General features: G+C 39.6%; 1 protein-coding gene across 1 annotated transcript in view; it reads right to left on the reverse strand.

Annotated features, from left to right (window-relative positions):
- Positions 1-10,235: 10,235 nt before the first annotated feature.
- The window catches only part of LOC107296211 (26S proteasome non-ATPase regulatory subunit 11), a 35,861-nt gene continuing 27,646 nt past the window's right edge, over positions 10,236-18,450 (reverse strand). The window contains exons 7-13 of the mRNA XM_015825560.1: positions 17,407-17,551; positions 16,385-16,445; positions 14,016-14,078; positions 12,846-12,971; positions 11,440-11,475; positions 10,836-10,887; positions 10,236-10,522 (exon numbers count right to left, since the gene is read on the reverse strand). Of these exons, the coding sequence (XP_015681046.1) occupies positions 10,380-10,522; positions 10,836-10,887; positions 11,440-11,475; positions 12,846-12,971; positions 14,016-14,078; positions 16,385-16,445; positions 17,407-17,551 (626 nt within the window). The 3' untranslated portion in view covers positions 10,236-10,379. The remainder of the gene's footprint in view (positions 10,523-10,835; positions 10,888-11,439; positions 11,476-12,845; positions 12,972-14,015; positions 14,079-16,384; positions 16,446-17,406; positions 17,552-18,450) is intronic.

An 18,450-nucleotide genomic window follows, 5' to 3' on the forward strand; every position in this document is an offset into this window, starting at 1 on the left:
AAAATGCTTTCCCCCCCCCCCCCGTTATATATAATGCTTAATTCCTAAAGCTTGTAAAATATTACTGAAAGTGTATTTGAAAGTATCTGTTAAGAGAAAGTTAAAAAAAAGATGTATTAGCTTAAAGAAAAGTTTAGTTTTAAAAAGGATGTATAAGAAACTTTTTATTTTATGAGGGTAACTTGGAGGGAGTGATTTAAATTTAATGAGTTAATTGGCATTCACTGAAAGTGAACTTTAAAATCTGTATGTTAAGAGAAAGTTAAAAAAGATGTATTAGAACTTTTTGATTTTAGAATTGTTTTTAAAGAAAAGTTTAGTGTTTTAAAATGGATGAAAAAAGTATTTTTTCCCTTTAAGGTTAAAAAATCTGAAAGAATACAGTGAATTTTGTTAATACAAATGGTGATAGTTTATAAAGATTATTAAGTGCAAACAGAAATATATATTATTTCCACAGCAAGGAAGATAAAGCAGAAATGGTTAAATTGATTGCTTTATTCAAAGAGAATATATTTATGCTTTTTATTTGGATATCGCTTCTGGATTTTGTGCTTGTAATGAAAAAAAATGAAACTTTGGTTTTGCTGATCAGATAGATTTGTTGTTACAGAAATGGCTGGTATATACTAATGTGTAAAAGTAAAAAGTTGAGGCTGTAATGTTGTTATCGTCTACTGCAGGGCTTTTCAACCGGTGGTATGCGTACCACTTGTGGTACATTAATGAGTGGCAGGTGGTACACAGCCCTGCCTAGCCAAGTGTAGTGGGGAAGGGAAAGAGCCAGCACAGGCAAGGACTTACAGTGAGAGAGTCCTCTGAAGCTACAAAGGCCCCAGGCTCACTTCTGGCTCACCCTCTCCCATGAGAAAGGAGGAGGGGGCGGAGACAGGAGAGCCTATAAAAGGAGGCAGTTTGGGCAGGAGAGGGAGAGAGAAAAAAAGCAGCAGCCTTGGGAGGATAACAACAACAATAATAATAATAATAATAATAGCAAAGTTGGAAGGGATCTTGGAGGTCATCTAGTCCAACCCCCTGCTCAGGCAGGAAACCCTATACCATTTTGGACAAATGGCTGTCCAGTCTCTTCTTAAAAACCTCCAGTGTTGGAGCATTCACCGCTTCTGGAGGCAGGTTGTTCCACTGGTTAATTGTTCTAACTGCCAGGAAATTTCTCCTTAGTTCTAGGTTGCTTTTCTCCTTGCTTAGTTTCCACCCGTTGCTTCTTGTCCTGCCTTCAGGCGCCTTGGAAAATAGCTTGACACCCTCTTCTTTGTGGCAGCCCGAGATATTGGAACACTGCTATCATGTCCCCCCTCGTCCTTCTCTTCATTAAACTAGACATACCCAATTCCAGCAGCCGTTCCTTATATGATTTAGCCTCCAGTCCCCTAATCATCTTTGTTGCTCTTCTCTGTACTCTTTCTAGAGTCTCAACATCTTTTTTACATCGCGGTGACCAAAACTGGATGCAGTATTCCAAGTGTGGCCTTACCAAGGCATTGTAAAGTGGTATTAACACTTCACGTGATCTTGATTCTATCCCTCTGTTAATGCAGCCTAGCACTGTGTTGGCCTTTTTGGCAGCTGCAGCACACTGCTGGCTCATATTTAGGTGATTGTCCACTATGACTCCGAGGTCCCTCTCACAGTTACTACTATTGAGCAAAGTACCCCCTATACTATATCTGTGCATTTGGTTTTTCTTGCCTAAATGTAGAACCTTGCTTTTTTCACCATTGAATTTCATTTTGTTAGATAGTGCCCAGTGCAGAGTCAGCTGCACCGAAGGGGAAGGAGGGGGAGGGTGGGGGGAAGAGATCAAGCAGGCTGGCCATGAGCCAATCTACAACTGCTGTGGCAGCCACCTGTGCTGGCAGCAGCAAACAGGCAAGAAATGTAGCGGGGGAGGGGTCGCCCTCCAAGAGGAATGAAAAAAGGCAGCAATGGCTGGAGGTGAGGCACAGAGGAGGGAAGGAGATGGAGAGTGGAAGGATTCTTATGTGCTTTTGTGACTTTGAAGTTCTGGGATTTGTGCAATGAGGGCTTTGTGTTCTTAAGGAGTGTTTGGCAAGTTCTATTTGGCTGGTGGCTGATATCTCATGTTAGCTTCTATTGCTCTGCTGTTGTTAGCTGTAAGTTTTGCTGCAAGGGATTTTGAAGTATTTTTCTCCTGAATGGATTTTGCCTGTAGCATTCCTTTACTTATGAATGGAGTCATTTGGGGAGGTTGCCGTCTAATGTGTATAATAAAAGTTCTGTATCTGCAAGTGTCTGTCATTGATAACCAAATGGAGGTTTATTTCCGAATTGCCCTTGTATTCTTAATGACAAGATTCACATGACAGAGAATTGGAAATTGACTTACAGTTTCAGAAAGTCACTGTAACAGAATAGATGGACAAGACTGTGCAGTTATAAAACAACTAATTGTGTTTATTGGTATGTTTAGATTTATTATTTCACTTGTCTCCCTGCCTCATCCCAATCAAATACTCGATTGTGAGCCCTTTGGGACAAAGACATCTCTTAATATTGTAAAGTACCATGTATATATGTATGTATATTTGTAAAAATATATACCTTTGAAAAATGTATTTTGGCAGTTTCACAATTCAAAATTTGAGCAAGTCTTTTCAGCTTTTGGGGTGGGGGGGTGGGGTGGGGGGTTAATACTTCCTAGGGCTAGGAAAGATCCATGTGAAGTATCAGAGATTTTCTCCCAGGAAGTTCAGGACAAGTAAGCCTGTGTTTCTCCATGGATCCTGTTCAATTATCAGTACAGTATATACAAAGTGAAAGATGTTGAACAAAAGTTGCCAAGAGGAAGTCAGAGTGTTCTCCAGAACCACCATTGAGCAGAGCCCAAGTGTGAACAGATCGAAGCAACTTTTATCTGCAAAATTCTTCACAGAATTATCATACAGGATTTCTGAACACTGCTAACATTTACTGTAAGAGGAACAAGCTGTAATAAAACCTTTATAATATGGAATTGCTCTTCTGAATAGTATACGGATTCAACAGTAGTGGAAAATACTTTTTTGCTATCATGGAAATGGTTATATTCAATGAGATTCCCTTCAACTTTGCTCTAATCTTGATAAACTAGAAGCCCCAATAATTCATCCTTCCTTACCTCTAGTAGGTCAACACAAGACTTATCGTCAGGGATTGCAGTTAATAATACACATATAGCTGACACCACAAAGGCTATAAACATTGTTTGTTGTTCTATGTGAAAGTATAAACTATCATGATACTGAATTATGTTTCACATGTATTACTTTTCAGCACTTTAACAAAATATATACTCCTGGGCCAAGGCTTTTAAGTTGAGGATTCAAATCTGGGGAAGGGGCTCATAATAGAGTTGAGTATTTATGAAAACAGGAAACAATAAAGCAAGTGACATAGGCAAATAGGGTAGTTTAGGTAAGATTTCCTGATAAAAGTAGAGAGCCAAGACTAGATCTAGCCCTGCTTGTATATATACTTCAGTTGTATTTCTCATACAAGCACCTTTTTCTCCATTAGTTTCTGCATTTATGTTGAAAGATATATATATACTGTTTATCAGAGACTTGATGTGTCTTCAAAGGCAAAAGTGAAGCTTACAAGATGGCATGTTCCAGATGACTTATAAGTCTAACTAGCAAATGAAATATATTTAATACAGTATTCCCTGACAAATCTAGTAGTATAAACCTGGTATAAGCCTATCAATGTAGATGTCCCTTCTATTATATACATGTCTATCATTACATATATGCTTGATCATTCCTATCAACATTCATATAGTAGTAAGAAAAAAATGCATATAGTTTGGGGAGGTCCAATTTGCTCCACTGGTGATAGTGAGCTCTTTGCTCAGCTATCTGATTTGCTTGCCATCACTGGCGGAGCAAATCAAACCTCTCCACTTACAGAGAGCTTAGCTTTTCTTTGCAAAGCAAAGATCTCCATTGCTTGGATCCTACAAGTGGCTGTCATTTTCCAAGCCGATGCTTCCATGATCACACTGCACAGCCACAAACTGCTTTGTTTCTGGGCTGCACAAGGTTGGTGGGTCAAAGCAGTTTGCAGCTGCACTCAGAAAGATGGCCACTTGTGGAATGTGGACCAGCAACAGAGCAGCCTGTCTTCCTTCCCTACTCTGACCTCTGGAGATCTTTGAAAGTTAAGTGTGTGATTGTGCTATGGGGACCCCAAGGGGTGGGAAGTGGAGCATGTGTCTATGGAGATTCTCAGTCATCCAGGTCATGGTTGTCCCAAAGGTGTTTTTTCAAGAGGCAACTGGACTTTGTTTTTCTTTGAAGATGTTTACTTCTCATCCAAGAAGCTTCTTCGGCTCTCAGAGAAGTGAAACATCTTCAAAGAAAAACAAGAAAATCCAGTTGCCTCTTGAAAAAAGCACCTTTGGGAAGTGGAGCATGGGCTATCTCAGGGGGTGGGGGGCCCTTGGGAGGCCCGAGGCAGGTGGGCTTGTGTTTGCACTAACCCTCCCAGGATCTCCGCACCCGAGGCACCCCATGCTCCACTTAACAGCCCTTACATTTGTTTAACAATTGCATTGGGGAGAGCAGGAATGGGAGGAGGGGGTCATTAAGTGAGGTGGTTCACTTAACAACCATCCTGACTTCTGACCATAATGGGCAAGCTCCATTATGGTTGTAACTCGAGGACTACCTGTAGTTACTTCAATCATACTGCATTTTATATATAATCATCAATTGTTTTCAACCTTATACAGATACTATACAGAGGCGGGTGGGATGTAAGGATAAAGGTTTACCTATGGCTATCTACTGAGTTTATGTAAGATTAGAGGTCCAAAGTGACTACTTGCAACTTCATATTTCTGGCAACTACATGTTTGGTGTTGCTGATTAAGACCTTATAGCTCAAAATGCTCACTGGTTAAGATATTCAGATACTGGGTGGGTTCTCTCTCCAGAAGACTGGCCTATTGTTGATGGGCTGCAGTAAAATGCTTCTATGTTCAGACAACAAGACTCAGTGAGATCACATGAAGTACGATGGAGTCAATAATCCACTTCAATGTTTTTACAAAAGAGTAATTACAGTAAAGAGAAGGTAACTTGCGCTATGAAGATTAACAGTTATAGGGACTGAGTCACCATGCCACCAATACTCCCAAGATCTTATATTTGTGCTTCTATAGGCAAAGAAAACAGACAGACTTTTTGAAAAATATTTTTTTATTTGTATGCCATCTGAACATCAGATATACCTGGTGTGTGTTAGCATGAACCAGTTCTACATTTTGAAATTCATGGTGACAAAAACCTCCCCCAAGACACCCCCCCCCCAAAAATCACCTCCCCAGAGCATTTGAACTGGCTGAGACAGAAACTTTAAAAATGCTAAGTAGACAAAAGATAAAAAAGCAGAATGTAAAATGAGGGGTAGATACAGCTAGTTAAGAGATGTCATGTGTATGCAAAAATATTTTGTGACATAGAAGTATTTTACAAAATAATTATGAGAAAGCAGAGAAAGGAAGTGGAAGATGAGGGTAGCGATGTGGAAGGTTACACTACTCACATGTCAGCAACACCTTAAATATAACTTCATTATCCAATGACATAACACCAGGGAGTGCCCTGTCTCTCCCACACAAAACCACCACTCTAAAGTTCCTCTAGATTTGAACAGAGACACTTTTAAGAGGCAAATCATTTACAGCAGTCTTCTTCATTCTAGGACCCCCAGCCCCAGCCCCCAAAGGCTTGGAATTATTGGAGCTGAAATCCAAGATATCTTGTGGGAACCAGGAGTAAGAAGGCTGCTTTACTTTTGCTACAGGGTTGCCTCTGAAAAGTTTTGCCCTCTCCCTGATGAAATGTTTATGGCCAATAATTGTTTTCTGGAAGTAATGGAGGAGCAGGCAGGGATTCCCACCTACCATTGCAAAAGACAGGCTGACAGAAAATTCTATAATCATTACTTCCTCTACCCATTCTTACACCCAATAAGAGTTAATTTGGTATTGGAGCAACTAGTTGCTTGATCCTTAACATAGACTATGAGAAAATTCAGTGCTGAGATGACAGTATGGCAAATTATAAGGAAATTTGTTGTGCAGCAAATCCCCTTAGGTATCTGGCACAGTAACAGAAGAATGCAGTTTCAGATAGCAGCTACATGGGTAGTGTAGTATGCAGCCATGCCCTCTCCCTCAAAGAGTAGCTTTATTCCTGATGCTCAGGGAATGGAACACAGGTTAAAAATACCTTTGGGTGGCCCAAACCAGCCTTCCATCAATAAAAATCCATCTACTTTTTAAAAAAAGAAAACAGTTAGGAACAGAAGCTCAACTGTACTTTCAATGGCATATCTTGCAAAGTCAAAAGGCAAGTACAGGTAATCCCTGAGTTACGAGTGTTCACTTAACGCTCGTTCGAAGTTACGTGATCAGTGCCCCCTAGTGTTTACGAGCAAGTCCCAAAATTACGAATATTGCAGCACCACGGCAGTCGTTTGCCCTTACGAGCGACCGCATTGGCACTGCAACATTCACCCTATTCCCCCCTCCTCACAACTGCTTCCCCCTCCCTTCCTGCCGCGCCGGAGTCACTTACCTTGCAAAATCTGTCTCCCCTCTGCCGCAGTTTCTTTCCCTTTGAGGGAGAGGAGAGTCGGCTTGGAAATGCTTTTTGCACCAACAAATTATCTGCAAAAGAGATCATGGTCCCCGGAAGCTTCCATTCTGGAGGGAGGGGAAGTGTTTGCTTCGTTTCCATTCCTGCACCCGGCTGACTCTGATTCCATGCTTTGCCCCATAGGCATGGAAACGGAGCAAACACTTCCCCCCCTCCAGAATGGAAGCTTCCGGGGGCCGTGATCTCTTTTGCAGAGAATTTGTGTTTGAACTCGAGCAATATTATGGCACCCAGGAGCTTTCATTGTTGGTGCAAAAAGCATTTCCAAGCCGACCCTCCTCTCCCTCAAAGGTAAAGAAACTGCGGCAGAGAGACAGATTTTGCAAGGTAAGTGACTCCGGCACGGCAGGAAGGGAGGGTGAAGCATGAGGTATCTTAGTGGGTCGGGGAGGACTTGGGGGCCTGTTCCATCACTAGGCCCCCCATGGCCTTCCCCACCGTGAGATACCTCATGTGCACTTAACGAGCCACATGCGTCTTAATGAGCAAGGGAGTGATCTCGTTCGAGGTACAAGATTCACTCCAAGTTACAAATGGAATGTGCAGGCTCCATTACACTCGTAACTCGAGGACTACCTGTACATTTTGGTATTTAAAAAAAGAATGAAGTACAGCAGGGCTTTTCAACTGGTGGTACACGTACCACTTGTGGTGCATTAATGAGTGGCAGGTGGTACGCAGCCCTGCCTAGCCAAGTGTAGTGGGGGAGGGAAAGAGCCAGCACAGGCAAGGACTTACAGTGAGAGAGTCCTCTGGAGCTGCAAAGGCCCCAGCCTCACTTCTGGCTCACCCTCCCCCATGAGAAAGGAGGAGGGGGGCGGAGACAGGAAAGTCTATAAAAGGAGGCAGTTTGGGCAGGAGAGGGAGAGAGAAAAAGCAGCAGCCTTGGGAGGAGGCAGAGTCAGCTGCACCAAAGGGGAAGAGGGAGGGGGAGGGTGGGGGGAGAGGAGATCAAGCAGGCTGGCCATGAGCCGATCTACAACTGCTGTGGCAGCCACCTGTGCTGGCAGCAAACAGGCAAGAAATGCAGCGAGGGAGGGGTCACCCTCCAAGAGGAATGAAAAAAGGCAGCAATGGCTGGAGGTGAGGCACAAGAGGGAAGGAGATGGAGAGTGGAAGGATTCTTATGTGCTTTTGTGACTTTGAAGTTCTGGGATTTGTGCAATGTGGGCTTTGTGTTCTTAAGGAGTGTTTGGCAATTTCTATTTGGCTGATGGCTGATGTCTCATGTTAGCTTCTATTGCTCTGCTGTTGTTAGCTGTAGGTTTTGCTGCAAGGGATTTTGAAGTATTTCTCTCCTGAATGGATTTTGCCTGTAGCATTCCTTTACTTATGAATGGAGCCATTTGGGGAGGCTGCCTTAGCCGGCAGCCAGTGCTTACATTTTTTTTCTTCCTTAAGTGCCGGCTGCGCTTCTTACTTTCCTTTCTAGCCAGTAGCTAATTCTTAAAGGGGAATGTGCCTTTTTAAGCTAGTTCACTCAGCAGCTTGTCTTTTCTGTCTCTGGAGGCCTTTCCTTGTTTGATCAATATATGGAAGAGGGAAAATATGGGGGGGGCGGTCAAATTCTTCCTTCAGAAGGAGATGGGAATGAGAAGAAGGGAGGCAGGGAAGGGAGGGAGGAAAGGAAGTCTCGCCTTAGCACTTGGCCACCAGCAGCTTTGCCATTGACTTTGCTTGTCAAAAGGTTGCAGAAGGGGATCACATGACCCTGGAACACTGTGACCATTATAAATATGAATCAGTTGCCAAGCATCCAAATATAAATCACATGACCATGGGCATGCTGCAATGGTCATAAGTGTGAAAAATGGTCATAAGTCATTTCAGTGCCATTGCAACTTTGAACAGGTTTTTTTTTTTGGTCATCAAGTTTTTGACACCTTGCTAGGTGGTACTCGAATATTGCCATATCCTAAAAGTGGTACAATCGGTTGAAAAGCCCTGAAGTACAGAACTAGGAAACCTTGAGAGTCCTCTGTTCAGGAGTGGTTATTTTCTGCCCTTTTACTGTTATGGAAAACTGTATTTCAAGCAGGCCCCATGTGATAAGGCCTTAGAATTGAAGATGGAGCACTTAAGAATGACGGGCTTGTAACAGTTTTTTTTTTTTAACTGACTCTTCAATAAGTGTGAAGATTGTTGTGGCTTAACCAACTCATCTCACTCTCACTGCCCATAACTCGTGAATTCTAACCAAAGTTAACATAGCTCCCAATTTCTAATTTACTCTTTACAGAGTAAAGAGTGGGAAATCAACATACACTCATGAACATTTGCTACCTGGGCATATACTGAGAAACAGTAATCAACCTTGATTACCCAGTGCATGTACACCTGTGGACAATCATTTTGGACACAATGCACTCAAGAAATACCTTCTATGCAGGAAATTTGTGTGGCTGGATTCTTGTGATTTAAAAGACATCTTAGCCCACCCCTTTGCCACCTTCAAGAAAATGAAAAGCAACTTTGCTGTTCATTTTTAAAGGTAGCAGAAGTCTCAGTCCTTTTATTTAGGATACTGCCACTGCTTCCTCCCACCCTTTTTTTAAAAAAAAAAACATTTCCTCATCCCAGGACAAAGTTCAGCAGGTAAAGGTTGCATGGAAACTGGAACACACAATTGTATAGACAAGATGGATCAGATGAGGAAGTCTTAAAACAGCCTTCCCTGTCCTGGTGGCCTCCTGATGTATCGGGACTACAAGTCTTAGAATTCCTAGCCATCTCAAAGGTACTTTTTCACAAGACAACTGGACTTTCTTGTTTTTCTTTGAAGACGTTTTACTTCTCATCCAAGAAGCTTCTTCAGCTCTGACTGGATGGTGGGGAATGGAAGGATTTACATTCCTTGCAGACAGATAGTCATTTGCATTCTTTTAGAGAGTTGTTGATGCCACCTGGAGATTTATCTGTCGTCAGGGTCACCTGAGTAGTGCAAATAGGTGTGGAGCCTTCTTGGAACTGTTGAGTGGAAGCAAATAGCTGATTGGCGGCTGGCAGCTACGGGAAGGCCTCTCAGTTCAGGCAGATATCAATTAACAAAGTAGAGGAAATAGTAAGTTAGAACTTCGTTCATTTAATGATCCATTTGATTTAATTAATGAATTTGATTTTAAAAAATTGTAAAATTGAATCTGATTCATTTCATGAATTTTTTGACTTGCGAACCTAATGGGCAGGCTCCATTAGGTTCGTACCTCGAGGACTACCTGTAAATCTTTCCATTCCCCACCATCCAGTCAGAGCTGAGGAAGCTTCTTGGATGAGAAGCAAAATGTCTTCAAAGAAAAACAAAGTCCAGTTGCCTTGTGAAAAAGCACCTTTGGGATAACTATGACCTGGATGACTGAGAATATCTATAGACAATTCCTAGCCATGTTGATTGGAATTCAAAGACCTATAGTTCCAACACATCTAGAGGTCACCAGGTTGGGGAAGGCTGTCTTAAACTTTTTGAGTGAGAAGTAGAGCAAAAGGAGGGTGGGGAACAACCCCCTCCATCAGTCTTCTAAACCTTTTGTTCCCCCCCTCCCCCCAGTTTCACACACCAACACTCCAAACAGCCAAGAGTTTTCAACTCTGAAAGGAAAATAAAAGACGGAGCCATATCATTCAACAGAACAATTCTTCTGGAGGGGATACAAAAATCTGTTACAGCCTTAACTATGGGCTAAAAGAGCCCCTCACCTATGTTAGCTTCTTAGCTTTGTTGTATAATGAATCCACTACTTTACTCATATTCTGAATGGTCTCCAAAGCAGCTTCGTATGTTTTGTCTACAGGTGGTTCATCAAAAATAATCAGGACACCTTCACCTTGGTCAAGAATCCCTAATGAGAGAAAAGTTTCAATTAAGGGTTTTGGATAACTTACATCTCTAACACAAAGTGTTCCACTTTAATTTTGACAGACTTCAAAGAACCAAAGCAAGTAGACTAGCTTAAATTATGTATTTAATAAATAAAGATTAGACTCCATCTATATAGTTTCCAAGTACAGAACTTTTAAAGGTGAGGATAAAGGAAGAACCCTAAAACTTGTGGGAATTCCTCAATATAATACAACTTATTGTTGATGCTTGTTGAGGTACTTCATATTTATTCAGGAACAAACTCCTTCATTCTTGAGAATTGCGGAACTCACCGTGGAATTTTTTGTCCAGGATCATTTGAGAGAGCTTTCTTTCCACATCTGCCTGAAATTGAACCAGGAAATGCTCAAGTGAGAGATTGCTTAGAACAGGGGTGTCAAACTCGCAACGTCACGTGACATGTCGCGACGTATCGCAACTTTTTTTCCATTGCCGGCAATGGGGTGGGCGCAGTTTTGGCATGACGCATCCGGCCCGTGGGCCGGAAGTTTGACACCCCTGCCTTAGAATAATGCTCCCCCGCTTTTCTCCCTTGAAGAACTATTTTCCATTACTTATTTCAAAAAATCAGTTGCCAAAGTCTGATAAACCTTTACAGTTCAACCCATGTATATCTGCTTAGTGTGTTCAATACAGCTTATTTCCATGTGCAGTTCTAGTATTTCAGGATTAGTAAGTTTTTTGTTTTATTTAAATTCTTCAAGAACAGAATTACTTATGTCTTTTTAAAAGAGTTGAAAGTGAATTTGAAATTTCTCCCTAAATCACTTCTGTTGCTGAAGAAAATTAATGTGGCTTTTTCACAACTGTAACTGATATTTTAACAAAAAATTACTGAAAGTAGTATCATATAGGCTGCTACATCCGAGCTCTTACCTTTGATAACTTGATAAGGCTAGATATGTGGTCAATCTGCAAAAGAAATTGAGATGGGGCCACAGTGAGTGGAACTGCTATTTTTCTGACAGTTAATATGTAATAATTATCTATTAATCTTTACACTATTTGGCGCTACCCCTGTATTCACAACTGATGGTGCTAATTTGTCAGCATTACTAGGTAGACCAGGCCAGGAATCCACTCCACAGGAAGGCTAAAACAACTTTTATTAAGAGTGGCTATGATAACAGAATCTTACAAGTCTGATTGTGCTGTACCTCCTTGCTTTTTTATACTCATGTGAATTAGGGAGGTATCCTGAGCCTCTTCCACATATTTTCTGCTTGTTGACTTAAGATATGCTTTTCAGCTTTGGTAATGAATCTAACACATCTGTCAAAGTTGCCTTCCTTATTCTCTATATAATTTTAACTTTGATGTTAGAGCTTCTGATTATTTGATTCACACTTGACAGGTTTTTCTTCATAATGAAACACAAGGTCATTTTGGCAATTACGTTTTTATTAATTTGATAAAGAAAAGTATTAAGAATCTCTACCCATACTACAAGTCTTTAAAAAAAATCTTCCTATCTTGAAATAATCTTATCGACTTTATGATCAATTATTTAGAATCTATTATTCAACTACATATGCATGGCAAACAATTTAGTAACTGAGGATTCTCTTAGTACTTCTGATCAAAGAATTCCTATAGAATAATTTGATAACTAAATCCATTTATTGACCCCATATTGAAAACTTCTATTCTAGCTTTGGAACAGTTTCACCCAATTCATTCTGCCCTGAAATTCCTATCCCAGTCCTAAAACCCATGTAATAGAACATTTGTGAGTAGCCTGGCTTAGACAAAATTATTTTTTTATTTTACTTATGTCTATACAGCTTTTCCGCTAAAATGTATGATATGTTCCTTTCTGGTTTAGCTAATGCATAAATGGTGGCCAAATAAATAAATAAATAAATATGTACTATGAGAAAAGAAACCATGGCTGATTTTTTAATAGAACCACAAGTTGCTATTAGTTTACAAATCCTTCCTCATTTTAACCAGGGCTTGTGATTATGTTTGATGCTAGAATAAGAGTATAGTCCCAGTTTGGTTTTGTACTCCATACAAAAGAAACAGAAGGAAGGCACATCAGAATTGTCCAAATAAGACATAATTACTTTACATGTCATACGGACTCTGACTTGTTCAACAAGACAGAGATATAAAAGGGTTTCAAAGATTTAAAACAAATCTTAGATTAGTTTTATATGAACGTGCCAATGTTTTAGAATAAAATCTCCATACCCAATTTGATGGGAAAAGAGAGAACAACAATGATTTAATAAAAGCAGAAAGGGAAGCACATGGCAAGATCTGCAGGAGCTTTTTACCTGTACTCTGGAGAAAGGCTCAATAACACGGATGAGGTTTTGTTCCAATAAGTTATCGTAGAGTTTTCCCAAATGCGTATTGATGATGGGGTCATCCCTGAGTTCCACTTTATAATCTTTCAGAGCCTATAGCAGATCAAATTCAATCATTACTAAATGAAGAAGGCAACCTCACAACCATCCTGAACAGGTTACCTGAAGTTATCCCATTCATGTCTATTTTTTAGAATCATCTTTGATATGATTAAAAACTTCATTAAAAAAGGAATTACATATGGGACTGAAATGGTTATCTCTGACTAATGAAAATACACACAGACCTGTGAGCGTCCAACAGGCACTTTCAAGTGGCTATATGAACTTTTGCAACAATCATATGTCCTAGTGATGTATATTTGTTTAGATCTGAAGCAAAAATAGTGCTTCAGAGGGGTTGTGGGCATGCTTACTGAACCTGCTGTCTCCTTTGAGGACACACCAAAGAGGGGCAGCAAGCCTGCCCACACCTTCTTAAAACCACCATTTCCACTTTGGAGCCAAACAGCTTCTCATAGTGAGGTAGTCATAACCAAACTGAACTTTAATTCTGTAGATAAGCCCCTAGTTCAGGTCAATTAATCAGTTGTGCAAATCAAGATATTCAAAGCTTTCCCACATACAGTATATATATGTATACAGATAGAAACATATTTTTCCAAGTTGGAGAAGGGAACATTTGAACTTTACTTCCCAGCAACAGAAGTTATCAAGTTTTCTTTCTGTTCTAATTGTTTTTCTAGTTTGCTTTTGATTTGTGCATAGTAAGCCTGCAACATCTGTAAAACAGGTTATCTTCACAATATTTTCATTGCCACATGCTTTGACCTATCAAACAATAGCAGGATCCAAGTTATTGATTCTTCTGGCCTTCAGCGAAGAAAAGTCTGCACTCCAAAGTGCACCTTCTGAAGAAATCAGACTCTTGAGTTATTATGATTGAAACTGTGGGCTTAGTAATCACAGGCCAGTCCACCCAGTCCCAAATGGGTTCAGCAAGCGTATCTTGAAGACTCAAAGGCTGGATCTCCCTTTTTTCTTTACTGCTTCTCAATGTAGAAGTCCCTTTTCTAAGACTAAGGATTAATCTAACCCAAAGATATTCAACCCATTTTCCTTATTATGGTTGTTTACCTCTTTGAAATCATCCAATGATCGATTCTTACTGGCTTGAGCTACACACTTCAGTGCTTCTGTCTGTAAAAAAGAGTACAGCCAACATTTATATTCTTCTGAACCATTAGATACAAGTAGTGCGTGTAATGTTCATATGTGAGAAAAGTGCTTTAGTTGGACAGAATGCAATTCAGGAAGGATACTTGATGAAAATACTAAAACTGCTTTAATTCTTCTGCCTTCACTTAACTCAAGCAGTTGCTAAATCACAGAAACATTCATATTAAGTTAAAAAAAACACTATCAAGACAAAATAACCCCAACATAGAAGCAGAAAATTAGGCTGCTACAACGAAGTACCTGAAAGCCCCACAAATATTCTCTGCAACTGAAATCCATCAATGAGGATCTAAACTCATTAAAAAACAGAAGTGCTAGCTAGTATTGGGATTAGGAAAATGGCCCTGATGAGCTGACAGGACAATCTACTGTATTTGTTTGGTATTTTTTTTCTCATTTTATCTATATTATCCTTATTTTATTTCAATCTGCTACTCTATGTTAACTATCCCTATGGCTCACTCGAAGATTAGACAGCTATAACATCTTGAAAATCCTCAAATTCAATCTAATTTAACCTCTCAAGATAAAAGTCAAATCTCTCCCCCCCCCATGCAACAAAAGAAGTCCAGATTCTACCTAAATCACAAAGCAGATAGATATGATTACGCCTGGACAAGAAAACTGTAAATAAATAACAAGACAAATCCTACTTACTTTATTCACACCTAAAATACACATGACCATTTGAACTGGCATTTGGAAACAGAACCTGAAAAGCAACCATTTCTAGAGCTGTCTACCTCTCATAAACAAGGAATCAGGTGATCAGAATGCTCCCTTAGTTTCCCACCCTGAAGCAGCAATTTTCTCCAGAAAAATATGTCCTCAGTGAGGGCTGAGCAGGTCAAACAACTTTGAAAGGAATGTACAACAGACCTTGTTGCCAGGGGATGCTGACTGACTGCACAAACAGTACTTTCTATCTTTGAATATTAACCATCTATAAACAAGAATGTGGACTTCTTAGAAAATAGCTTTTGAAACTCTTGGGCAAAACTTGCAAATAAGTTAACAGTTTCCACATAAGATTAAAAGACTGGCAGTAGCAGTGAACAGCCCACAGCTAGTCATGAATGGAAACTATTGGGGAAACCAAATTAAGACTATTAAGAACATTCAAATAAAGGGAGATCTTATAGCATCACATTCCACAAAAAAGAAACCTAAACAGGCAGTTATATAATTCAAATGAATTAAGCTGTTTTAACGTTACACTTACTAAAGTTAATAATGGGTGCTGGTTTAATATAAGAGCTATTACTGTATTCTGGCATTTAGCCATTTCTTTCAAAGTCCTGTTAAAAGAGTATCAAAGTGCGGCAGGATATAAAATTATTTTGCTGTCATTTGACCAGTCTACAATTCCTTCCATGTTTTGGGCACTTTGAGGTGCACTTTTCAAATATATCAACTATGTGTTTTTCAGGATGAAAAAAGGAGCACATTCAGAGATTGTCTTGCCCAATGCCAAGGGCAGCATGCCAAATTATAAAAACTATGGCAACCCAGTAACTCTAGCATCCTTGTCAAGACAAAGTTGAAATAATCAACCTAAAATAATGCCAAAAATATATTCCTTAGAAAGAGTAGTAATTACCTCTTTTGGAGCCTTACCAAATTGTGAGCAAGAAGAAATGCTGAGAACACTTGACGAACTTAAAAACTGGCAATAATCTGTGCAGCAGCCAAAACACTCTCTTGGTATCCTTGGATATGACAACCATGAAGAAAGCCTTTATAAATTTCAAGAGCCCTACATTTTAATTCCCTTGCCAAAGCAGAGAAATACTTCACACTTTAGCAACTCCAAAGCAGTCTAGTTTGCCCTAATCTTGCCAATCTCTAGATGCCAGAGATCTGCTCCATCTTGACTCATCTGACTCAGACCAGGAAATGGAACAAAAGGAAACTGCTGCATCAATACCACACACCAGTCAAGGCCCCTGGCCTTCAAGTTCAATTGGGCTCAAAAGTAGTAATCCAATGACATAAATTCAGGGAAGCTACTTGTTAATAAACTCCATTTTGATGAATCACCAAATTAATGCTGCTGGCCCATCTTTCTGCATCCAGGAGGGAGCACATGCCAACTGACTCCCAAGGTACCCAGGATACATAAAAGCCATCTAATGAATTACTGCTGTGGAGGCAGAACAAATTTGTGGGTAACTGTTTTGAGCAGTATTTGGAAACTTTTTAAACAGGAGTCAACTAGGATTGGAAAAATTTTCAGGAACAAAAAAAGTAGTTCAGGATTTCTATACCTGTCTGCCTGCATACCGCAGTGCAAGCTTTCCACTCACCAATGCCTGCACATCCTCAGGTCTGTAAAAAAGCAAAGAGATATCAATTTACTAAACTCAGGCTACAAATGAACCTCACTATATATCACTGCTTTCCAGAAACATCTGCATTCCACTATCAGCTTTACATTAATGTATTTAAAATGCTTTATGGGACTGCCAAATAAGCATGAACCAAAAATAATCAAGAGAAAAAGTAACCAGCCATTTGAATATTTGTGACTCCATATATAGAGAGAGTAACTTTTGCTTGTAGCCACTGCAAATGCCAGAATTATAAAAAGATCAATAAATATAAACAAAAGCACAAAACAGATTCTGCCATGTTTCAACATCAAAAACAAAATGACAGTATTGATATAAGGCATTGGACAAAAATGTTTCTAGAGGTTCCTTTTTCAAATGCCTGCTCATCCTGGGGAAGAGAAACCAAGAGAACCTTTGCTTTGTCTCAACTGTCAGAAATGAGAAGTAATAAAAAGTTGTATTTCAAGGACCTGCATCTATCTCAACAGTTAACTTAGCCTCCTCAGGCCAAATCCTGTTTTGACTAGGGACGCATGTTATAAAAACATTCAATTCTGTTACTGTAGATGGCAAGGAACTCAAACATACTGGCCTTTCCACTCTTCTTAAGGATTTGCTTCTAACAAGCGCTGCCTAGCTTTCTTAAAGTTAGAACGGAGCTGAAATAGGCAATATTTTGCCAGTGATAATGCAATTCCAATATGTAGAAGTCTAAACAGGAGACAGGCAAATATTCTATCCTTCTTTGCTCCCTTTCCTGGCTTTTAATTCTCCATTTTTCCTCCTTTAGTATTCATATCTCAACCACCATCAGAATTTGAAATTTAACTTATTCATACAAGAGTTTTGCAAATGGCAACATGTGATCTGATCAGAGCAACTATCCTATGTGCAGGTATAAAAAAGGAAACAAGTACATGTTGCATTCCTTATGTGATAAAATAAAAATCACATACGAGTTTAACATGATCTTGCACAGCAGCATATACTTCAATGAAGTGATGGCTTTGGGGCTGTCAATAGAATCATAACCTTCGAATGCCTCATAAAAATAAGAATATGCTGTCTTCCAGTCCTTTTCTTCTGCTGCATGGATAATACCTATTAAAGGTAAAATAAAAAAGAGGTCTGTCTATAACAGAGGTACCTGGGGTACAAGATAAGGGAAAACATTGCTGCCAAGTCCTATTTATTTCTCCAAGCCAGAAAATTCTTAAACTGCATTTTTTTTATCCCCTGCCCCTGGGTTGTGGGGTAGGGCAAGGAAAAACTAATTTTATGTATATGGCTAGAAATTTTTCTAATTCCCACAAAATTCATTTTCATATACCGGTACTCATGCAAAATAGCAAATATAATTTCTTCCAATATTTGAAATTTCACCTAAAATTATTTTGATAACGGACTGAATGAGATTCAAAACAACACCAACTATATTAAGTAGACGCTAAGTCAGAGAAGCCATGTCAAGGAAATGATTAAGAGATGTCCAAAAGTATAACTCAGGATAAACTTTAACAAAAGAGCATTAGCTAACAATTCAGATAAATTCTGTATCTAGGTGCTAATGACAAGAAACGTACAGTATTTCTTGTTGTAATCTCCCAAGCATTAGTCAGATGTTTCTATTTTGCATGAATTACTCATATTGTCAAGATTGAATTTCTATGATGCCTGTCAGCTTCTACCACTAATCAACTTGCCATAGAAAAGGGGGGAGAGGTAGAAAGCTTCCTACATACCTTAGGTAACTGACTAGCAAAAAGTTCATCTATTTCCTCTGTTTGGTTGGGTGGCCTATAGCAGGGCTTTTCAACCTTTTTACCGATTGTACCACTTTTAGGATATGGCAATATTCGAGTACCACCTAGCAAGGTGTCAAAAACTTGATGACCAAAAAAAAACCCTGTTCAAAGTTGCAATTGCACTGAAATGACTTATGACCATTTTTCACACTTATGACCATTGCAGCATGCCCAGGGTCATGTGATTTATATTTG

The sequence above is a fragment of the Protobothrops mucrosquamatus genome, unplaced genomic scaffold (genome assembly GCF_001527695.2).
Source record: "Protobothrops mucrosquamatus isolate PMUCROS unplaced genomic scaffold, P.Mucros_1.0 scaffold2686, whole genome shotgun sequence".
In the NCBI taxonomy this organism is placed as follows: Eukaryota; Metazoa; Chordata; class Lepidosauria; order Squamata; family Viperidae; genus Protobothrops; species Protobothrops mucrosquamatus.